General features: G+C 22.8%; 2 protein-coding genes across 12 annotated transcripts in view; both read left to right on the top strand.

The window, feature by feature from the left end:
- The window catches only part of LOC126901567 (uncharacterized), a 12,581-nt gene extending 4,597 nt beyond the window's left edge, over positions 1-7,984 (top strand). Inside the window, exons 2-3 of one of the 3 annotated variants that reach the window (XM_050678118.1) lie at positions 174-215; positions 7,038-7,984. In XM_050678118.1, the coding sequence (XP_050534075.1) occupies positions 174-215; positions 7,038-7,177 (182 nt within the window). In that variant the 3' untranslated portion in view covers positions 7,178-7,984. Of the gene's footprint in view, positions 1-173; positions 216-1,719; positions 2,407-7,037 lie in introns of those variants that run through there. The other 2 variants (XM_050678119.1, XM_050678121.1) reach the window with 2 other exon arrangements.
- Positions 1-19,647, top strand: part of LOC126901556 (uncharacterized) — a 67,158-nt gene that overhangs the window by 7,214 nt on the left and 40,297 nt on the right. For 2 of the 9 annotated variants that reach the window (XM_050678091.1, XM_050678088.1), the window contains exons 2-3: positions 14,000-14,156; positions 18,223-18,462. The exons of 4 other annotated variants lie outside the window; for them this stretch is intronic. In XM_050678091.1, coding sequence (XP_050534048.1) covers positions 14,000-14,156; positions 18,223-18,462 — 397 coding nt within the window. Of the gene's footprint in view, positions 1-8,082; positions 8,254-12,824; positions 12,992-13,999; positions 14,157-18,222; positions 18,463-19,647 lie in introns of those variants that run through there. 3 more of the 9 variants (XM_050678096.1, XM_050678095.1, XM_050678089.1) reach the window with 3 other exon arrangements.

Here is a 19,647-nt window from a genome sequence, read left to right on the forward strand (position 1 = left end):
AATATATACTAATTATAATTATTAAATTTAGTATGAAATTGATATTTAATATTGTAATTTAAACGGAGAAATTATAAAAATAATAAAGAAGTTATATTTTGCTTTACTTTTACGTGTATAAAAATTTAAAGGGTTTGATACAATAATTTTCAAAAAAAAATTGTTTGTTATAGTAATAAATAAATGCACTGGACTACATGGAACTTTCATCAGAAGTAAAGTATACACTTTTAAATCAACTTTTCGCGTTGTTTTCAAATCTGCAATTAGACTTTTTCTATCAGTTCTAATATTTTATATTATACTAATTACATATAAAATAATAATTAAAAGAAAAACATTTGTTTTCAAATTATTACTGATTTGATTTTTAATATGTTAAAAATAATCAGTCCAAATTTTCATTTTTAACCTATTTTTTGGTTCTTTAAAGTTGATGAAAAGTTGTTTACAAGTTTTATGAAAGTTTAAAGTAAAAAAAATTGAATATGTTACCATAACTATTAGCTCAATTACAAGTTTGAAATTGACATCATTAAATAGAAAATTTTATGAGAGTTAAAACTATGCTATTTTTAAAACTAATTATTTAAAACTCATTATTTTTTTGCATTTTTATCGTAATAGAACACTTAAATAGAAATCATAGTAATTATTTCTAAGTAATTTTTGGTATTTAAAAAGATTCTACAATTGAAATATCCAGAACTGAATTAATTTTAATGATTTACTTTAACTAAAAAAAAAAAAGTTATCATTTTGAATCCTACTTGTGGGCAGGTAAAAGGTTAGATTTATAAAAAAAAACCAAATGATAAGTAAAAACATGAATCGAAATAAAAAAAAATTATACTGATTTGGTCATTTTTGATAAAGTTATAACAGTTAACAGAGTTATAAGTTTTATACACTGGACTTAAAGGAACTTTCATCAGAAACAAAAATATACTATTCTAAATCAACTTTTCGCGATGTTTTCAAATGTGAAATTAGACTTTTTCTATCACTTCTAAGATTTAATTTTATTAAAAAATAGTATTTACATATAAAAAAAAATATTGTTATAAATTAATACTGATTTTGATTATTAATAAGTTAAAAATAAGGAAAATGACATATTTAACCTATTTTTTTAATCGTTTAAAGTTGATTTTTGTAATTGTTTATAATAAAAAAAAATTATTTATTTTACCATAACTTTTAGCTTAATTGGCAAGTTTGAAATTAACATCATTAAATAGAAAATTTTATGAGAATTAAAAAAATTGTATCATTAAGATTAATATGCAGTCAGAAAGATTTATAATTATTATTTATTGAAAATTTATCAGAAAAGCTCAATTTTTTTTAGCATTTTTATCGTAATAGATAACTTAAATTGGAGTAATAGTAATAATTTCCTAGTAACTTTTGGTGTTTGAAAAAATTCTGCAATTGACACATTCAGAATTTATTTCATTTTAATGATTTACTTTAACTAAATGAACCAATCAAAATAAAGTTGTTAAAAAGATTTACTCAATTGAACGTATAATAAAATTTGATTATAATTGTAAAAATCCATTGTTAATTCAGGAGAAACTAACAATCATTTTTTTTAAAAATGATTTATATAGCATCATGTTACCAACAAATTTTGAATATTATAGTCTAGTAGTAGCACACACAAATACAGTAAAATATTATTAAATTAATAAGTAAAATGATTTAATTTTGTAGTTGAAACCAATCATATCAAACTTAATTCGTCAATAAATATTTTGAAAACATTAGAAATGAATGATTTTAATTGTCTGTATGGAGAACATGGGATAAGTAACTGTTTAATTGATAAATTAGAATTTTTTTTCAATTTTTGAGGGTAATATCTTCAACTAGATACGAATTGAAGTCATTTGACGTATCGTTGATAAAAGTAGGTCAAGTTAGAGAAGAGAAAATAAATAATAGTCACAAAAAAATATTTTCTCATCTTCGCATCGAAGCTAAAACTTAAAATATAGTAAAAATAATTTTAATATGAATAAAAAATTTCTTCTCACAAGTGGCGACAACAGTGATGGAATCCTTGATCTTTATTGAAGTTATTGAATCTAAATGAGATAAAAATCAAAGCAGTTGGGCTCAGCAACCGTACGTCGCTAACGTCGGTTGAAAAAATTGGCTATTTAAGCTAGTTCAAATTTCAAAATTATTTTACTCGACTTCAAAAAGCAAAAAAATTTAAATAAGTTTAACTTTCTATGCTATATCAATTTTTTTTTTTTTATATAATATTTAAGAAATTCTGTACTCCCCTTGTGAGGTATTTTAAAATAAAATACAAAACCCAGAATTTTACACACAAAAATAGCATATTTTTCAATACGGTAGTCATTTTTACCATGAAGACAAAAATCCAGAGGTCAATTTTTTTTTCAAATTAAAGTATANTTTTTAAGGGTAATGTCTTCAACTAGATACGATTTGTGATCTTTTGACGTATTTTTTAAAGAAATCGGTCCAGTGAGAGCTGAGAAAAAGTGGCAACAGACATAAAAAAAAAAAAAAACACATCATAGTAAAATTAATACCTTCTCCGCTACGCATCGAAGCTAAAAAAAATAAAATGTTTGCGCTTTTAATTTAATAGTAAATGGCATTTGAATATTTATTAAAACTTTATTACTTTATTAGATATAAAAATTTAAAGTTTCAAATTTTTAAGGTAATATATATGTATAATTCGCGAGGGAATACAAATACAGGTAGCTAATTGGTTTTTTATGACATTCATATTAGCAGGTACACAGCTTATTTGTGAGCTAATTGCGAGATTATAAATATACATGTATATTAACTAAAAAATTTGAAACCCCCTCTGTGGGCAGGTCTAGGGTCAAATTTACAAAAAAAATATACCAAATGATAGAAAAGACATTAAGCATCTATAAAAAAAAAATTTATTGATTCGTTCATTTTTGAAAAAGTTATGGTAGTTTTAAGTAAAAAAAATTGAAAAAATTTCGAAAATTAGCGATTTTTAAATTTGTAATTTTTATGGAGGTTTCCCCCATTTACAGGGAACGAGGGAAATTTTTTCAATTTCTGAGGGTAATGTCTTCGACTAGATACGATTTGTGATCTTTTGACGTATCGTTGAAAGAAATCCGTTCGGTGAGAGCTGAGTAAAAGTGGTAACAGACAAAAAAAAAAAAAAAAAATTATCATAGTAAAATTAATACTTTCTTAGCTTCCCTACGAAGCTAAAAACCCTTCGATGCAAATCTTTAGATAGTTTTTAATTTTAAAAAATTGGTGGATTATTCCAAAAGCTACTTGATCTGCTATTTCCTTATTTTTATCCTGATAAAGATAAAGTATGTCAAATAAAAGATGCATATAAATACTACTTCTTATGAAATATTATATTGATCCATACATTTTATTAAAAGTTATAGCATTTTAAAGTAAGAAATGTCCAATATAAAATCAAAAATTTTTTCACAAAAATAGCATTCGGTAGTCATTTTCATCACGAAAACAAGTCCAGAGGTCAATTTTTTTTCCCTAATAAATTACATTCCATTAGCTTTAATTTAAGATATATATAAAAGTGTCAGACCTTCCGGAACATTTTCAAAATTTAAGTTAAAAAAATTAATTTTTTGTGAAAAAGTTGTCATTTTAAATCCCCTCTTGGGGCAAATAAAGGGTCAGATTTATAAATATATATATCAAATGATACGTAAAGACATCAAGCATTCATATAAAAAAAAATTATATTGATTTGTTTATTTTTGAAAAAGTTATGGTAGTTTTAAGAAAAAAATATAAAAAAATTTCAAAAATTACTGAATTTTAAATTTGTAATTTTTTTGGAGATTTTCCCCATTTAGGGGGAACGAGGAAAATTTTTTCAATTTCTTAGGGTAATATCTTTGACTAGATACGATTTGTGATCTTTTGACGTAAAACGTTAAAAAAGATGGGTTCAGTGAGAGATGAGAAAAAGTGATAACGGACACAACAAAAAAAAACACATCATAAAAAAACCAATATCTTCTCAGCTTCGCAAAACTTCGAAACTAAAAAACACAAAATGATAAAATTAATACCTTCTCAGTTTTGCATCATTTTTGACGCTAATTATATGGTTCAACTAATATAATTTTTTCAAATTTCTCTTAAAAATGCAATAATATGTAATGACGATAATACTTTTTTATGAAAATTATATAAATTATGAAAACTCACAGAAAAAATTAAGTAATCATTATATTTAAATTTTATTTATTTAATTGGAAATGTTATAAAATTAAATAAACCATCTCTAGAAAATAATGTAATAACTGTGGTATATGAAAAACCAGATACAAATATGAATAGTATATTTAACTTAATATTTTTGTAAAAAAGTTACCATTTTGAAACCCTTCCTGTGGGCTGGTAAAGGGTCAAATGTTCACAAAACTATATAAAATGATAGGTAAATACCTAAAGAATCTAAAAAGAAATATATATATAATCATTCGGTTATTTTTAAAAAAGTTATGGCAGTTTTAAGTAAAAAAAACGGTAGCACAGTGTAGACGAGCCATAGATGGGACGAGTATAGATGATATCTGACAGTAATTAAAATCACTATCATAAGAAACGCTTCGATGCAAATCTGTAGATAGTGTTTCATTTTGAGAAATCGGTAAATTATTCCAAAAGCAACTCTTATTTCTTTGATTATATCCTGATTAGTAGTTCTTTGATTTTAAATATAATATATAAATCAATACTAATTATAATTATTAAATTTAGTATGAAATTGATGTTCAGTAATTTAATATTGTAATTTAAACGGAGAAATTATAAAAATAATAAAGAAGTTATATTTTGCTTTACTTTTACGTGTATAAAAATTTAAAGGGTTTGATACAATAATTTTCAAAAAAAAATTGTTTGTTATAGTAATAAATAAATGCACTGGACTACATGGAACTTTCATCAGAAGTAAAGTATACACTTTTAAATCAACTTTTCGCGTTGTTTTCAAATCTGCAATTAGACTTTTTCTATCAGTTCTAATATTTTATATTATACTAATTACATATAAAATAATAATTAAAAGAAAAACATTTGTTTTCAAATTATTACTGATTTGATTTTTAATATGTTAAAAATAATCAGTCCAAATTTTCATTTTTAACCTATTTTTTGGTTCTTTAAAGTTGATGAAAAGTTGTTTACAAGTTTTATGAAAGTTTAAAGTAAAAAAAATTGAATATGTTACCATAACTATTAGCTCAATTACAAGTTTGAAATTGACATCATTAAATAGAAAATTTTATGAGAGTTAAAACTATGCTATTTTTAAAACTAATTATTTAAAACTCATTATTTTTTTGCATTTTTATCGTAATAGAACACTTAAATAGAAATCATAGTAATTATTTCTAAGTAATTTTTGGTATTTAAAAAGATTCTACAATTGAAATATCCAGAACTGAATTAATTTTAATGATTTACTTTAACTAAAAAAAAAAAAGTTATCATTTTGAATCCTACTTGTGGGCAGGTAAAAGGTTAGATTTATAAAAAAAAACCAAATGATAAGTAAAAACATGAATCGAAATAAAAAAAAATTATACTGATTTGGTCATTTTTGATAAAGTTATAACAGTTAACAGAGTTATAAGTTTTATACACTGGACTTAAAGGAACTTTCATCAGAAACAAAAATATACTATTCTAAATCAACTTTTCGCGATGTTTTCAAATGTGAAATTAGACTTTTTCTATCACTTCTAAGATTTAATTTTATTAAAAAATAGTATTTACATATAAAAAAAAATATTGTTATAAATTAATACTGATTTTGATTATTAATAAGTTAAAAATAAGGAAAATGACATATTTAACCTATTTTTTTAATCGTTTAAAGTTGATTTTTGTAATTGTTTATAATAAAAAAAAATTATTTATTTTACCATAACTTTTAGCTCAATTGGTAAGTTTGACNATTTAAAAAGATTCTACTATTGAAATATCCAGAACTGAATTAATTTTAATGATTTACTTTAACTAAAAAAAAAAAAGTTATCATTTTGAATCCTACTTGTGGGCAGGTAAAAGGTTAGATTTATAAAAAAAAACCAAATGATAAGTAAAAACATGAATCGAAATAAAAAAAAATTATACTGATTTGGTCATTTTTGATAAAGTTATAACAGTTAACAGAGTTATAAGTTTTATACACTGGACTTAAAGGAACTTTCATCAGAAACAAAAATATACTATTCTAAATCAACTTTTCGCGATGTTTTCAAATGTGAAATTAGACTTTTTCTATCACTTCTAAGATTTAATTTTATTAAAAAATAGTATTTACATATAAAAAAAAATATTGTTATAAATTAATACTGATTTTGATTATTAATAAGTTAAAAATAAGGAAAATGACATATTTAACCTATTTTTTTAATCGTTTAAAGTTGATTTTTGTAATTGTTTATAATAAAAAAAAATTATTTATTTTACCATAACTTTTAGCTTAATTGGCAAGTTTGAAATTAACATCATTAAATAGAAAATTTTATGAGAATTAAAAAAATTGTATCATTAAGATTAATATGCAGTCAGAAAGATTTATAATTATTATTTATTGAAAATTTATCAGAAAAGCTCAATTTTTTTTAGCATTTTTATCGTAATAGATAACTTAAATTGGAGTAATAGTAATAATTTCCTAGTAACTTTTGGTGTTTGAAAAAATTCTGCAATTGACACATTCAGAATTTATTTCATTTTAATGATTTACTTTAACTAAATGAACCAATCAAAATAAAGTTGTTAAAAAGATTTACTCAATTGAACGTATAATAAAATTTGATTATAATTGTAAAAATCCATTGTTAATTCAGGAGAAACTAACAATCATTTTTTTTAAAAATGATTTATATAGCATCATGTTACCAACAAATTTTGAATATTATAGTCTAGTAGTAGCACACACAAATACAGTAAAATATTATTAAATTAATAAGTAAAATGATTTAATTTTGTAGTTGAAACCAATCATATCAAACTTAATTCGTCAATAAATATTTTGAAAACATTAGAAATGAATGATTTTAATTGTCTGTATGGAGAACATGGGATAAGTAACTGTTTAATTGATAAATTAGAATTTTTTTTCAATTTTTGAGGGTAATATCTTCAACTAGATACGAATTGAAGTCATTTGACGTATCGTTGATAAAAGTAGGTCAAGTTAGAGAAGAGAAAATAAATAATAGTCACAAAAAAATATTTTCTCATCTTCGCATCGAAGCTAAAACTTAAAATATAGTAAAAATAATTTTAATATGAATAAAAAATTTCTTCTCACAAGTGGCGACAACAGTGATGGAATCCTTGATCTTTATTGAAGTTATTGAATCTAAATGAGATAAAAATCAAAGCAGTTGGGCTCAGCAACCGTACGTCGCTAACGTCGGTTGAAAAAATTGGCTATTTAAGCTAGTTCAAATTTCAAAATTATTTTACTCGACTTCAAAAAGCAAAAAAATTTAAATAAGTTTAACTTTCTATGCTATATCAATTTTTTTTTTTTTATATAATATTTAAGAAATTCTGTACTCCCCTTGTGAGGTATTTTAAAATAAAATACAAAACCCAGAATTTTACACACAAAAATAGCATATTTTTCAATACGGTAGTCATTTTTACCATGAAGACAAAAATCCAGAGGTCAATTTTTTTTTCAAATTAAAGTATACTACATAAGCTTTAATTTAAGGTATATATAAAAGTGTCAGTAATTCCGGAATACTTTCAAAAATTAAATTTAAAATGTCCTAGTTTCCTAAAGTAATGTAAAAGTAAAGTAAAAAAGTAATGTAAATATTATAATATTTAAAAATTTGAAATATGTGTTTCACAAATTCATGTTAGAAAATTTTTTTATGGAAATACATAAAATTTATGTATATAGATCACATAAATAATTCTAAATTTGATTGTTTTCAGGAATTAACAACTCAATAAATTAACATGTGTAACTTAAGTTTTAGAAAAATAAAAATACACGATAAAAATTTCTCTAAAATGAACTATAAATATTGTGGTTTAACATACTGTTTTCATATTCATAACTGTATCTAGCTGTTTTATTTAATTTACTTGTCATCATATTATCACAAAATGTATAATCAAATTGTCTTTATAATTTGTGTTTTGTGTATTTCCATTGCAACCATTGATGGAGCAGGCAGTTCATCGGTATTTATACAATTATTAAAAAAAAAACTTTATAATAATACATTGAACTATGGGCGATTAATTTAAAATTTTTAACAAAAATGATTTTTTCTGTATACTGTGTAATTTATAATAGTAATTTTTTTAAGATATTTGTTTGATAACAATATTTTACAAAAATATACTGATTAAAATTTCATTTATTTTTATTATTCATTTATTTTATACAATTACAAACAATTGAATTAATTCATAAAAAAGGTACATAATAAATTTTAATAATAATTAAAGGCTTCTTTTTTTTCGCAAATAGGTGAAAAAAACAGTAGAAAATTTTTTTTATTTGTTTCATATTCGAACACTACTAATTTTTTTAAACTTATAATTGTTTAACTTTTATAAAAACGCACAGCTAACATTGTCTAGTGGTAATAATTATAATAATATTTAGTAAATAGGATCAAATTTTCATAAACTTATTGTTTTTTTTACATGTTTTTTATAGCATTATGAAAATTTTTGACTAATATTAAGATATATTTTCTAAATATTTAGGAGTCAGGTTTTTTTTTTATATTCGGGAAAAATTAGTTCAACTAGATAAAATCATCTCCTCCAACAAAACCAATCGTAAATACATATTTTTTTTCCTCTTCATTACATATACAATATATTTTTCTTATCTACTTACAAAAATAAATTAATTTTCCAATAAGGAATAAAATCATTCAAAATATTTAAAAAAAACACTTATGCGCCGTTAGTAACGACTGTTTTCATTGAATATATCAAAATATTATATATTCAATTAAGTAAAATTAAAACTATATTAAAAATATTATTAATTTAAAAAACTAAAAAATATTAAACTCAAAGCCACAAAAAATTAATGAAACGTCGGGGATACGTATTTCGGAAACAATGTTACCATTATCAACGCTAAACACATACTGACANGTGGGCAAATAAAGGGTCAGATTTATAAATATATATATCAAATGATACGTAAAGACATCAAGCATTCATATAAAAAAAAATTATATTGATTTGTTTATTTTTGAAAAAGTTATGGTAGTTTTAAGAAAAAAATATAAAAAAATTTCAAAAATTACTGAATTTTAAATTTGTAATTTTTTTGGAGATTTTCCCCATTTAGGGGGAACGAGGAAAATTTTTTCAATTTCTTAGGGTAATATCTTTGACTAGATACGATTTGTGATCTTTTGACGTAAAACGTTAAAAAAGATGGGTTCAGTGAGAGATGAGAAAAAGTGATAACGGACACAACAAAAAAAAACACATCATAAAAAAACCAATATCTTCTCAGCTTCGCAAAACTTCGAAACTAAAAAACACAAAATGATAAAATTAATACCTTCTCAGTTTTGCATCATTTTTGACGCTAATTATATGGTTCAACTAATATAATTTTTTCAAATTTCTCTTAAAAATGCAATAATATGTAATGACGATAATACTTTTTTATGAAAATTATATAAATTATGAAAACTCACAGAAAAAATTAAGTAATCATTATATTTAAATTTTATTTATTTAATTGGAAATGTTATAAAATTAAATAAACCATCTCTAGAAAATAATGTAATAACTGTGGTATATGAAAAACCAGATACAAATATGAATAGTATATTTAACTTAATATTTTTGTAAAAAAGTTACCATTTTGAAACCCTTCCTGTGGGCTGGTAAAGGGTCAAATGTTCACAAAACTATATAAAATGATAGGTAAATACCTAAAGAATCTAAAAAGAAATATATATATAATCATTCGGTTATTTTTAAAAAAGTTATGGCAGTTTTAAGTAAAAAAAACGGTAGCACAGTGTAGACGAGCCATAGATGGGACGAGTATAGATGATATCTGACAGTAATTAAAATCACTATCATAAGAAACGCTTCGATGCAAATCTGTAGATAGTGTTTCATTTTGAGAAATCGGTAAATTATTCCAAAAGCAACTCTTATTTCTTTGATTATATCCTGATTAGTAGTTCTTTGATTTTAAATATAATATATAAATCAATACTAATTATAATTATTAAATTTAGTATGAAATTGATGTTCAGTAATTTAATATTGTAATTTAAACGGAGAAATTATAAAAATAATAAAGAAGTTATATTTTGCTTTACTTTTACGTGTATAAAAATTTAAAGGGTTTGATACAATAATTTTCAAAAAAAAATTGTTTGTTATAGTAATAAATAAATGCACTGGACTACATGGAACTTTCATCAGAAGTAAAGTATACACTTTTAAATCAACTTTTCGCGTTGTTTTCAAATCTGCAATTAGACTTTTTCTATCAGTTCTAATATTTTATATTATACTAATTACATATAAAATAATAATTAAAAGAAAAACATTTGTTTTCAAATTATTACTGATTTGATTTTTAATATGTTAAAAATAATCAGTCCAAATTTTCATTTTTAACCTATTTTTTGGTTCTTTAAAGTTGATGAAAAGTTGTTTACAAGTTTTATGAAAGTTTAAAGTAAAAAAAATTGAATATGTTACCATAACTATTAGCTCAATTACAAGTTTGAAATTGACATCATTAAATAGAAAATTTTATGAGAGTTAAAACTATGCTATTTTTAAAACTAATTATTTAAAACTCATTATTTTTTTGCATTTTTATCGTAATAGAACACTTAAATAGAAATCATAGTAATTATTTCTAAGTAATTTTTGGTATTTAAAAAGATTCTACAATTGAAATATCCAGAACTGAATTAATTTTAATGATTTACTTTAACTAAAAAAAAAAAAGTTATCATTTTGAATCCTACTTGTGGGCAGGTAAAAGGTTAGATTTATAAAAAAAAACCAAATGATAAGTAAAAACATGAATCGAAATAAAAAAAAATTATACTGATTTGGTCATTTTTGATAAAGTTATAACAGTTAACAGAGTTATAAGTTTTATACACTGGACTTAAAGGAACTTTCATCAGAAACAAAAATATACTATTCTAAATCAACTTTTCGCGATGTTTTCAAATGTGAAATTAGACTTTTTCTATCACTTCTAAGATTTAATTTTATTAAAAAATAGTATTTACATATAAAAAAAAATATTGTTATAAATTAATACTGATTTTGATTATTAATAAGTTAAAAATAAGGAAAATGACATATTTAACCTATTTTTTTAATCGTTTAAAGTTGATTTTTGTAATTGTTTATAATAAAAAAAAATTATTTATTTTACCATAACTTTTAGCTCAATTGGTAAGTTTGACNGAATTTATTTCATTTTAATGATTTACTTTAACTAAATGAACCAATCAAAATAAAGTTGTTAAAAAGATTTACTCAATTGAACGTATAATAAAATTTGATTATAATTGTAAAAATCCATTGTTAATTCAGGAGAAACTAACAATCATTTTTTTTAAAAATGATTTATATAGCATCATGTTACCAACAAATTTTGAATATTATAGTCTAGTAGTAGCACACACAAATACAGTAAAATATTATTAAATTAATAAGTAAAATGATTTAATTTTGTAGTTGAAACCAATCATATCAAACTTAATTCGTCAATAAATATTTTGAAAACATTAGAAATGAATGATTTTAATTGTCTGTATGGAGAACATGGGATAAGTAACTGTTTAATTGATAAATTAGAATTTTTTTTCAATTTTTGAGGGTAATATCTTCAACTAGATACGAATTGAAGTCATTTGACGTATCGTTGATAAAAGTAGGTCAAGTTAGAGAAGAGAAAATAAATAATAGTCACAAAAAAATATTTTCTCATCTTCGCATCGAAGCTAAAACTTAAAATATAGTAAAAATAATTTTAATATGAATAAAAAATTTCTTCTCACAAGTGGCGACAACAGTGATGGAATCCTTGATCTTTATTGAAGTTATTGAATCTAAATGAGATAAAAATCAAAGCAGTTGGGCTCAGCAACCGTACGTCGCTAACGTCGGTTGAAAAAATTGGCTATTTAAGCTAGTTCAAATTTCAAAATTATTTTACTCGACTTCAAAAAGCAAAAAAATTTAAATAAGTTTAACTTTCTATGCTATATCAATTTTTTTTTTTTTATATAATATTTAAGAAATTCTGTACTCCCCTTGTGAGGTATTTTAAAATAAAATACAAAACCCAGAATTTTACACACAAAAATAGCATATTTTTCAATACGGTAGTCATTTTTACCATGAAGACAAAAATCCAGAGGTCAATTTTTTTTTCAAATTAAAGTATACTACATAAGCTTTAATTTAAGGTATATATAAAAGTGTCAGTAATTCCGGAATACTTTCAAAAATTAAATTTAAAATGTCCTAGTTTCCTAAAGTAATGTAAAAGTAAAGTAAAAAAGTAATGTAAATATTATAATATTTAAAAATTTGAAATATGTGTTTCACAAATTCATGTTAGAAAATTTTTTTATGGAAATACATAAAATTTATGTATATAGATCACATAAATAATTCTAAATTTGATTGTTTTCAGGAATTAACAACTCAATAAATTAACATGTGTAACTTAAGTTTTAGAAAAATAAAAATACACGATAAAAATTTCTCTAAAATGAACTATAAATATTGTGGTTTAACATACTGTTTTCATATTCATAACTGTATCTAGCTGTTTTATTTAATTTACTTGTCATCATATTATCACAAAATGTATAATCAAATTGTCTTTATAATTTGTGTTTTGTGTATTTCCATTGCAACCATTGATGGAGCAGGCAGTTCATCGGTATTTATACAATTATTAAAAAAAAAACTTTATAATAATACATTGAACTATGGGCGATTAATTTAAAATTTTTAACAAAAATGATTTTTTCTGTATACTGTGTAATTTATAATAGTAATTTTTTTAAGATATTTGTTTGATAACAATATTTTACAAAAATATACTGATTAAAATTTCATTTATTTTTATTATTCATTTATTTTATACAATTACAAACAATTGAATTAATTCATAAAAAAGGTACATAATAAATTTTAATAATAATTAAAGGCTTCTTTTTTTTCGCAAATAGGTGAAAAAAACAGTAGAAAATTTTTTTTATTTGTTTCATATTCGAACACTACTAATTTTTTTAAACTTATAATTGTTTAACTTTTATAAAAACGCACAGCTAACATTGTCTAGTGGTAATAATTATAATAATATTTAGTAAATAGGATCAAATTTTCATAAACTTATTGTTTTTTTTACATGTTTTTTATAGCATTATGAAAATTTTTGACTAATATTAAGATATATTTTCTAAATATTTAGGAGTCAGGTTTTTTTTTTATATTCGGGAAAAATTAGTTCAACTAGATAAAATCATCTCCTCCAACAAAACCAATCGTAAATACATATTTTTTTTCCTCTTCATTACATATACAATATATTTTTCTTATCTACTTACAAAAATAAATTAATTTTCCAATAAGGAATAAAATCATTCAAAATATTTAAAAAAAACACTTATGCGCCGTTAGTAACGACTGTTTTCATTGAATATATCAAAATATTATATATTCAATTAAGTAAAATTAAAACTATATTAAAAATATTATTAATTTAAAAAACTAAAAAATATTAAACTCAAAGCCACAAAAAATTAATGAAACGTCGGGGATACGTATTTCGGAAACAATGTTACCATTATCAACGCTAAACACATACTGACAATTATATTATATATTCAAATTAGTATTATAATTTTAATTTTGTAATTAAAATGAATTATTTTTAATGGAATAGAATTTTAAAGATGAAGATATTGGTGTTACAATATTTAATGAGTTCAGTGAAGATAATAAGATGACACTTATACAATTTTCAGCGGCTTTGAATTTTATCAAAAAATCTGTAAACGGAAATGAACTGGTAGGCGCGTTTAATAACATGAAAAAAAAAGGTAATGTAAATATAGTTGGTTAATTATTACATTGAATCTTTTATAATATGAGGATAGACAAAGTAATCAATTAAAAATAAGACAGTTATCCTCAAAAAACAAACTAAAATTTTAAGTTGACGTAAAAAGAAAATTTATTAGGTTAAAAAATCTATTGATATTATGTTTAAATTATATAGCCACACTTTTTTAGTTTCTTAAAAATCAACTATTATTAGCTTCAATGCAAAAGAAAATACTTCAAAAAATTACAATTGATATAAAACAGTCAATGTAGATATTTTTAGTTTTCATTTTTTTATAATGTAATATACTATTATAAATTTATCGATTAATATAATTTTTTTATGATAAATACTATTTATATACCTCTTTCATTCGACATACTTTTTTTTTTAAATCAGACCATTGCTCTTTATACACGTATATGTATAAATATGTATATATATTAGGGTGGTTCAAAAAACAAGACTTCAAATATTTGATCACGTCATGTCTTCAAAATGTCTTCAACTAGATACGATTAGTGATCTTTTGACATGTTGTTCATCAAAATCTGTCCAGCGAAAGCTGAAAAAAAGTGGCAACAGACAAAAATAAAAACACATTATGGTAAAATTAATATCTTCTCAGCTTCGTATCGAAGCTAAAAATAAATAAAGTTAATTTATTTACATTAATGGATTTTTATATTTATATCTTTATATACTACCTGTAAAAGATATTGTTTTTGGTAATTTTTTTTTAAATTAATTACTCTTATCGAAGATATTTTTAGTCGACTATTATTATAACTTTCATTATCACTCCATTTAGCTGAATCTAATTGAAGAAAGTCCGTTGAAATATGAAATCGTGAAAATATGTTCATGGAGATAGTCGATATCAAGTCTGTTGGTAGATCAGAGTTTATAAATGAAGAAATATCTTTTGTATTTGCTGTATACGCTTTTTTACATTTTTTGTTATGACTGATAACGCCACTCGCACTACCACCACCGGTTGTGCGAGAATTCATTTATTACGTTGGATGCTTGTGTACGTGATTCTTATGTCTTACCGAGTTATTGTCGGTTTCCTTTGGTGAGTTTTGCGTTTTTCGCTGCCATTCATAAATTGTTAGATAGTTCTACGATGCTTGCGAGTCCGTAGTTGTTTTAAAAACTTTGTTTATCGCCCTTGCGATACGCTCATTCATTCACACAAATTCTCGATAGCACATTCACTCGATGAGTATTCAACAGCATCCTTCATATTTATTGTAGTTATTCAATTTAAATGAGATAAAGTCAAACGAACATTATATTTCATAAAAATTGATGGACTCATTAAACTGATAGTTTAATCATTTTTTCATTTGAGATTATTTTTTATATGATAAGTTAGTCATCTGGTTATAAACACTTTATTTATGAAATATTTTTAATTGCTAAGGAATCAAATGATAAAGGTATTAGTATTAATGATCACACTATTCAAAAACATACAACTGCACGCAGATAAATCAGTATATTTTCAATGTTAGTAAATACTTAATGACATCAATACTATGACAAATCCTTATTAAGTATTTTAACGTAAACAAAATAAAAATCAAATTTGTACACAAAAAAGCATGTTTTTTAACTATTGCAATCATTGCAATGTCGTCGGGACAATTTTTTTTTCATTTATAGTATGTAAAATTACATATGTTTTAATGACACAGTTTTTGCGGAATATTTTCAAAACAAAAGTTAAAAAAGACTTTTGTAAAAAGTTGCCATGTGAATCCCACATGTGAACAGGTAAACGGTCAGTTTATCATAAAATTTATATCAAATGAAAGAGAAATACCAAAGGTTTCAATATAAAAAAAATTATCTTGGTTCGTTCATATAAAAAAGTTATTGCAGTTTATAGTATCAAAATAACATTGATTTTTTACACAAATATAATATTTTTTGTTCAATTTGACGGTCATCTTCACATAGAAGTTAGGTGGTCGGCACAATTTTTTTTTTTTTGTAACTTAGAGTACATAATGTAAGCTTTATTTTTACATATGCTTAAAAAATGTAGTTTTTTCGGAACATTTTCAAATATTAAGTTGAAAAAATTATAATTTTTATACGCATTTATTCGTTTTGAACGCCCTCTGTATAAGGGAAAATTTCCCAATTAAAAAAAAAAAGTATGTTGGATAAAAGTTATCTATATAATGTATTTAGAAACAAAAATTTGTGTTGATCCATATATTTTTTAAAAAGTAATAGCAGTTTAAAGTTGAAAATATAAAATCGAAAATTTAAACAAAAAAATAGTATGTTTTTAACTACGGCAGCTTATTGCACATAGGAGATAAGTTTTTTAATTTATAGTATGAAATATAAAACTTTCATTTAACATACATAATTTAAAGAACGCAGTATTGCCAGAATATTTTAAAAGTTAAGTTGAAAAAATTGACTTTTGAAAAAAGTTGTTATTTTTAATTCCCCCTTGTGAGAAGGTTTAGTGTCAGATTTTCAAAAAAATATATCAATTAAAAGGTAATTACCTAAGATTTTTATATTGCACAAAAATCATTTTGGTTTTTGGATTATTCAATAAGTTATGATAATTTTTTAAAAATTATATTTTTATTGCTCCTCAAAACCCTATATCTATAGAATCTTTTCCGAGCTTGACACAATCATTCTCCAAAAAAAATACGTAAGAAGTTGGTTCAAATGATTACTTTTAACATATTAAAAATCGATAATAATTTGAAAATAATTAATTATAAAAATTATATAATATATAATTAAACGAATTACTAATCTGGATATAATTAAGGAAATAGGAGTTGATGTTGGGTTGGGTTGGTTACATTTTTAACTTTATAATGTTACAACACATTGAAAAGTGTATGAATCAACACAATTTTTTTATGAGAAATAATATTTTTTAATAATCCCTTTTTCATTCGACATACGTTATCTTAATCAAGGTATTAATAAGGAACTAGCAGATCATGCAGCTTTTGTAATTATCCACCAATTTCTTAGAATTAAACACTATCTACTGATTTGCATCGAAGCGTTTCTTATGATAGTGATTTTAATCACTGTCAGATTAAATCTATACTGGACCCAACTATGCAACGCCTCACTATGCCGCGACTCCACTGTGCTGGGTTTTTTTTTTCTTTTGTATAGTCTTAGTTCTATTGTATAGTCTTAGTTTCTATTGTATAGTTTTATCTTAATCGTTTAGCTATAATAATACTTCTGTATTGAAATCTAATAATAAAAAAAAAAAATTATATTTTTTTGGTGGATTTTCACCATTTACGGGGAAAGAAGGAAAAATTTAAAATTTTTCAACTATATATGATTTTTGATCTTTTAACGTATAGTTGAAAAAATCAGTCTAATGAACGATTAGAAAAAGTAGTGACACACACAAAAAAAATAATAATAACATAATAATTTTACTTTGTAATTTATTAATTTTTAGCTTTGATGCCAAGCTGAGGAGGTTTTAATTTTACTACGATGTATTTCAATTTATTTATTTAATATACTTTATAAGGGGTGTACACTGATTTTCGTGAATATTATATAAATATAATTGACATAGAATATAAAGATATGTAATTTTTTTTTTTCAAGTCAAATCTTTTTAAAAACCAAAAGTTAATTAGAAATGATAAATGCGATTTCTATATAAGTAATCTCTTACAATAAGAATGTAAATAAAAATATTCATCTATTCTAATAAATTTACTTTAAATAGTAAATATAAAATTTCCTGATTGCATATTAATCTTAACAATAACATTTTTTTAAATCTCATAAAATTTTCTATTTACTATTGATGTTAATTTCAAACTTGCAGTTGAGCTAAAATTTATGATAGTTTATTCATTTTTTTTTTTTTACTATAAACTTTCACAAACATTTTCCTTATGACAAAGTTTACTTATCAATACTTAAAGTACACGAGTTAAACAGAAAACACTAAATTTATTATTTATGTACACTAGACATTAATTAGCTTGTTAATTATAAGTTCAATAATCCTTAGTTATTTATCTCTTTAGGAAAGGATTACATAACTGTATCAGCATTTACAAATTATGAAAAAGTTAGTGAACAACTAAATGAATTAAACGCCTTAAAAAATGCATTTTATATGTTTTGCCCTACTGGGAGTGAAATTGATAAAACTACTCTTGCTCGAAGTCTGGAAAGCTTATCCAATAGTAGTGTATGTACTGAAACTGATTGCTTAAATTTGATAACAGAAAGTTGGCCAACAAAAACTTCTTTTAATGTCCTAGGTAATTATTGAGTCAATAAATAGTATATTTTACTAATTTAAAGAAAATCTTAAATGTAAGAATAATTAAATGATATAACTATAGTAAATCAAAAGTAAGATGGGAGTAGTTGATTTATTATAGAGAAATAAATATGTACAATAAATGATATTTTTTTAAATGTAATTTAAATTCGCTCAGGAAAACGAAATAATATATATTATTTGACGATATATTTTGTGTAATACTAGTTGATGTATTTATAAATGTTTACTCGAAATAATGTGTCTTAAGACCACACTTTAAACATATGTTTACAGAGTCTTAATTTATCATAAATGAAATTAGCGACGTCATAAAAAAACTTTGTGAACAAAGTGTTAATTTACAATAAATTCTAAATATCTGCATAGTGGCGTCATAAAAAAACAATAGGCTATATATATGTATTTTGTTAAGTCGCTACTTACAAGGGGAGATCACAGTGATGGGGTCACCTATTTTCACAAAATTTATATAAATTTAAAAATCTATATTAAATACAAAATATGAAGTATTTTGAATTTTTTGCCAATGCCTTCCCTAAGTCAAGAAAATTGACTTTGAACATTTTTAATGAGCTTCCATAGGGTAATTTTTCAAAAAAAAAACATTTGGCTATCTGTATTTATAATCGCACAACTATTTTATATATAAAATAGTTAATGTAACAATATACATATATATATATATAACTATATATAACTCATATTACAATTATATATTTTTTCAGTGCACTATTGTTATAAATAATTCAGTTGTCTTTTTTTATATACAGGGTGGTCCACCACTCACTGACAACTTAAATAACTTTTGATCCAGTTAATATTTTTAGCTGATTTTTTTTTTAAATATTAGTTAGACGTTAGGTCTATAGCTATATCTCAATAATTAATTTTTTTACATTTTATTAAAAATATTAATTATTTTAAAATTTTAAATAAAAAGTAAAAAAAAAATCTAAGATAGCTATTTTGTAGAGTAGAATTTAAGAAAAATTTTAGTAAAAAAATATCTTATTAATATTCAGTAGTAAATATTCTGTAGCGTTTTGAAGTTTGTAAAAATTTGAATTTTCATGTACTATTTTACGGTTATAAACATTGAAATACGTATTGAGAAAAGGACAGAAGAAAACGCTATCTTTTCATGATTACTGTGTATACA

The sequence above is a fragment of the Daktulosphaira vitifoliae genome, unplaced genomic scaffold (genome assembly GCF_025091365.1).
Source record: "Daktulosphaira vitifoliae isolate Bord-2020 unplaced genomic scaffold, ASM2509136v1 Scaffold_3, whole genome shotgun sequence".
Lineage (NCBI taxonomy): Eukaryota > Metazoa > Arthropoda > Insecta > Hemiptera > Phylloxeridae > Daktulosphaira > Daktulosphaira vitifoliae.